The 5343-nt window shown below is 49.7% G+C and overlaps 1 protein-coding gene across 1 annotated transcript; it reads left to right on the top strand.

The window, feature by feature from the left end:
• Window positions 1-634: 634 nt before the first annotated feature.
• Window positions 635-5043, top strand: IRF2BPL (interferon regulatory factor 2 binding protein like). Its single transcript, XM_032232055.1, has one exon. The coding sequence runs from the start codon at window positions 724-726 to the stop codon at window positions 2887-2889; it is 2166 nt and encodes a 721-aa protein (XP_032087946.1). The 5' UTR covers window positions 635-723; the 3' UTR covers window positions 2890-5043.
• The last annotated feature ends 300 nt before the right edge of the window (window positions 5044-5343 follow it).

Raw genomic sequence — 5343 nt, 5'->3', positions numbered from 1 at the left:
TGACGTGAGCGCTCCACCCAGGTGGCATCTGAACTGAGTAGCCGAGAAGCGGATGGAGCGCCGTGCGAGGAGGGGCAGAGCGGCGCTTGGAAGACTCGGCAGCAGCAGCTGTCCGGAGTGACTCTCGGGCTTCCCCCACAGTCGCATGCCGAGGGGCTCTCGAGGATGTGAGTCGACCCGGCGGCCCCGCCGCTTGTCATGATGCCGCCGCCAACCTGAGGCGCACCCACTTCCCGGAGCGGTCCGAGCGCCCGCGCGCCGTTGTGTGCGGTGTCCCCCTCGCCCTCTCTCCCTCCACCCGTCTCTCCACGCCGTTGGGAAAGGGGTCCGCTTGGGTCAAGCAGCAGGTAGCAGACTCCTCTCAGCCCCCCGCCTTCCTTCTCCTCCTCCTCCTCTGTGCCTTTTCCCTCACCACCTCTCCCTCCCGCATCCTACACCGCCAGAGGAGGAGGAGGAGGAGGAGGAGGAGAGGCGAAGGGAGGGGGAAGGACAGCCGCTACTTACAGGCGCCGTCGGAAGAAGTGCCGGGAAGTGGTTGCTGAAGAAGCGGCCGGGGCACTCAGTCCCCCTCCCCGGCCCTCGCTCGAGGACCCTTGGAAGAGCTTCCCGCCCGGCCAGGTAAAAGGCGCTCAAGGAAGAAGGAAGCCTGGGAGATTCCCCTCAGGGTGGCAGGAGGAGGAGAGAGCGCCCGGGGTCAGAGAAGAGCCCCTTCGCCGGGCAGCCATGTCGGCGGCGCAGGTGTCGTCCTCGCGGCGGCAGTCCTGCTACCTGTGCGACCTGCCCCGCATGCCCTGGGCCATGATTTGGGATTTCAGCGAGCCCGTCTGCCGAGGCTGCGTCAACTACGAAGGAGCCGACCGCATCGAGTTTGTCATCGAGACCGCTCGGCAGCTCAAGCGGGCTCATGGCTGCTTCCAGGACGGCCGCTCGCCAGGACCGCCGCCTCCGGTGAGCGTCAAAGCCGTCGCGCTGTCGGCCAAAGAAGCGGCCGCGGCCGCGGCTGCTGCTGCTGCTGCCGCCGTTCAGGGGCTTAACCATGTGGACGCCGCCTCCTCGAAAGCACCCTCGGGCCTAGAGCGCTACGGGCTTAGCGAGCAACGAGGCCGCTTTGAGTACCCGCCGCCGCCACCTCCAGGCAGCCTGAGTGGAAGCCATGCGGGGCGCCTCCCCAACGGCCTGGGAGGACCCAATGGCTTCCCCAAAGCGCCGGATGACGGGCCGCCGGAGCTGAATCGTCAGAGCCCGAACTCTTCTTCCTCCTCATCCTCCAGGCGAGGAGCTCACGGCGGGCTGGTGAGTGGTCTCCCTTCTGGCAGCAGCGGGGCTCAGCTCAACGTGCCACCCAACCTCTTGCCCCAGACGCTGCTCAATGGACCGGCCAGTTCTGGGGTGGCACTGCCCCCTCCGCGAGGCCCCCCAGCTTCCTCCTCATCTTCCTCATCGTCCTCATCCTCCTCAACGTCTTCCTCAGGGGACCCGTGTGGGAAGAGGCCGGGCTCTGTGTCAAGCAGCGGGGATCAAGAGCGGGAGCTAAAGGAGAAGCAGCGCAATGCTGAGGCACTGGCAGAGCTGAGCGAGAGCCTCCGCAACCGTGCCGAGGAGTGGGCCAGCAAGCCAAAGCTGGTACGTGAAACCCTGCTGACCTTGGCTGGTTGCACACCCTATGAAGTGCGATTCAAGAAGGACCATGCACTGCTGGGCCGCATCTTCGCCTTTGATGCTGTCTCTAAGCCTGGACTGGACTATGAGCTAAAGCTGTTCATTGAATATCCTAGTGGCTCTGGCACAGTGTTTTCCAGTGCCTCAGGTGTGGCCAAGCAAATGTACCAAGACTGCATGAAAGACTTTGGCCGTGGGCTCTCCTCAGGCTTCAAGTACCTCGAATATGAGAAGAAACATGGCTCAGGGGATTGGCGTCTCCTGGGTGACCTCCTGCCTGAGTCAGTGCGCTTCTTCAAAGAGATGGTGGGTGCTGATATGCTACCCCAGCCTTACCTTGATGCTTCCTGCCCGATGCTCCCCACTACTCTTATCACATTACCCCGGGTCCCTACCTCCTCCTCTAGTGCGGGGTCAGGTGGGCCAGCCTCTAGCCGTGGGCCTGGTGGGGGAAGTAGCAGTGCAGGCAGCAGTGGTGGCATGCGCAAGAGGAAGGCCTCTCCAGAGCCATCGGACTCCGCATCAGAGGGCAGCCTCAAGTTGAGTGATGAGCAGCAGCGACAGCAGTGGATGGCTAGCCAGAGTGAGGCACTCAAGCTTACCATGACTGCAGGTGGCTTTGGTGGGGTGCCGCCACCTCCACCACCCTTGGGACCTCATTCCAACCGGACCACCCCACCTGAATCAGCCCCACAGAATGGACAGTCGCCCATGGCTGCACTCATGTCAGTGGCTGATACCCTGGGCAATGCCCATTCACCCAAGGATGGCAGTTCTGTGCACTCGACCACCTCAACCCGGAGAAACAGCAGCAGCCCAGTGTCCCCTGCCTCTGTGCCAGGCCAACGCCGCCTGGCTTCCCGCAATGGGGATCTGAACTTGCAAGTAGCCCCTCCACCCCCCAACACCCACCCTGGCATGGACCAAGTGCACCCCCAAAACATTCCAGACTCGCCCATGGCCAATAGCGGACCCCTGTGCTGCACCATTTGCCACGAACGCTTGGAAGACACACACTTTGTGCAATGCCCTTCGGTGCCCAGTCACAAGTTCTGCTTCCCTTGTTCTCGGGAGAGTATCAAGGCTCAGGGGGCAACTGGTGAAGTCTATTGCCCCAGTGGAGAGAAATGCCCTTTAGTAGGTTCCAACGTACCTTGGGCATTTATGCAAGGGGAAATTGCGACCATTTTAGCTGGGGATGTGAAAGTGAAAAAGGAGAGAGACCCTTGAAATCAAAACAGCAAATCCAATGCTGTTCAGCCATCTGAAGATGTAGAATTGTGAATATTCAAAACACATGGGACAATACTACAAAAAGTTTAGTCTTATGTATAGATCTTATTTTCGTCGTATGTTTCTATATTTTGAAACAAAGGTATGTACCCTTCTTCATTTGAAGGATAGAGCTGTTCTTTTTTGTTTTGTTTTGTTAAAACAGAATATAATATTGTTTGGTCACCATATAATACCTGTTTCTCATTTCCTTGACAGTGTGTTGGCTAGGTACATGGTTAAATAACCTTTAGCAATTACCTGCTGCTGGTGTGTATTTTTGTAAATGTATGCACTTCTCTAAAAGAAAAAGAAAATACCCTTTTTGTTTGCCAGGGCCAGTGTCATGCCTAAAAAAATGCTACAAAAATGGTGACAGCTTATGTTTTACAGCCCCAGAATGTTAGTATTTCACTTTTTCTTTTCTTTCCTGTTTTTATTTCTTTTTATTCTTTTGCAACATGGTAGGGTAATTTAGGAGAGACTTTTTTGTTGCAACTTTGTAAAAAGTTTCATTTTTTTCTATTGATCTGAGAAATTTAAATCATGTTTTTGTTTTGTTAATTGTTTTTGTTTTGGCTTTATTGATGCACGGAAGCTTTTTAACACTAGAGCAAAATTGCTGTAAATGGAAAACATGCTCTGTTTGTCCTTTATACATTTCTGTAGTTAACAGAACACTGTAATGTGCCTTGGAGCTTAGTAAATTGTAATAAATTCAATTGATATTAATAGTTCCTGAGTAAGGTTTTTTTTTTTGCCCAGTGCATAAACAACAGAAAGGACAAAATGTGCTGACCTTTTTGAATACCCTTAATTCTGTCACAGGTCTTTAACTTATTCTGTGCCATTTGTACACACACTTACTCTGTGCCATTTGTACACACACATTGAGCTTATCTAGACACTGGCACTGTGCCTACTTACATTTCACCTTTTAATATTACAGGACAGCTGCTGACTAAGCATTTTCTTGTTCTCTGTCTCTCTCTCTCCCTGTCATTTCCCCTTTTAATTCTACAGCTGTAAGGATTTTGTTATATATAGGCTTTTAAAAAAGAGATGCACAGGGAGATAACATCCTCCCTAGGTTTATTCAGAAACAGTCCCAAATGTATGGAGTAGGATTTTTTTTTTATTTGCTGTTCAAGTCTGCAGTCATGTATGCTTCTCTGGAGTAAGCCCCATGACATAAGTTAGAAATTACTTCTGAAGAAACAGGTACTAAATTGGATTGCAATTTGTTAAGGTCTTTTTCATACAAAAACATGTAACTATAAGACTATAAATATTTGTTTGACACTAAATCTATGTTCAGTTTTACATTTATGCCCTAGTGAGCATATTTAAGATTACGTTGTGTAAGGGAGCATCCAATGACTTTTGCAATTAATAACAACCAAATCTTATTTGGGGAGGGAGATTAGAGAGGGTCAGATTAAAGCAGCATGTGTTTTAATACAAAACTTTTCATCTTAAAAAGATTGATTTCCTTACACATGCAGGTATAGAACGTCAATGGTTGCCTCCTCCACCCCCTAAAATAGTTACTAATTGCAGACCGATTAGACTGAACTGTATTCCTCCTGGCAGTGTGGTTGAATGCAATTATTCTTTTTATTACATTTACAGAAGTGACATTTGCATTTTCATGAGATCTGGGTGTGGTACAATGCCTGCTAGTTGATCAGATCAACTGGGAGAATCAACACACAGGCCCCTCTAGCTGGAAATGCAAACAAACAGCACATTGTTGATGTTTCAATGCTTTTGTAGTATGAATGAAGAGGTGGCCTCAGTCCATTGTACTACAGGTTACCAGCAGCCAGTAGCATTTACACATTTGGCCCATTGAAAAACAGATGGGAGGAGGCATTTTAAAACAACCCTCTTGGCCTTTGGGCTTGTATTTGGTGTGAGTACTACAGTTTCTATTCAGGATGGGAGTATAAATAAAGCTACGTTTGTTAGGGTTGTGCTATGCATCTGGATTTCAACAGCCGAGTATCTTCACTATTTTGAGATTTGCTTGTCAATACAGGCTGCAGTTTGGAATGAATACATGTACAATACATATTTTTTGTTTTTAAAATAAAGTTCTTTAAGATGGCACCAGTCCATACTGATTCTATTTTATTGGAATTTACAGAATAAGAGAGTAGCCCAGGAGGCAATACAAGCAATGTAATAATGCCGTCCTCAATTTGCCTCTTAGGAATAAGCCCCCATTGATGTTATTTTTCAGCAAACATGCATCAGACTTTTAAGCTTTATGCTTGTATTGTGAAGGTAGATAATGGATCAGACAATTTTCAAAATCCCTTTCAATTCTAACTGATCATTACTTCACACAAGAAATAGTTTTGATGTAAATATATAATTAAGTGCATTGTAGCAAATGTTCTACAAATA

This window comes from Thamnophis elegans, chromosome 1, assembly GCF_009769535.1.
Source record: "Thamnophis elegans isolate rThaEle1 chromosome 1, rThaEle1.pri, whole genome shotgun sequence".
NCBI lineage: Eukaryota > Metazoa > Chordata > Lepidosauria > Squamata > Colubridae > Thamnophis > Thamnophis elegans.
This window is presented reverse-complemented; position numbering and strand designations above follow the sequence as displayed.

Bases quoted from the DNA above. Each gene is read 5' to 3' on its own strand.
- IRF2BPL (XM_032232055.1), top strand. From the start codon at position 724: ATGTCGGCGGCGCAGGTGTCGTCCTCGCGGCGGCAGTCCTGCTACCTG.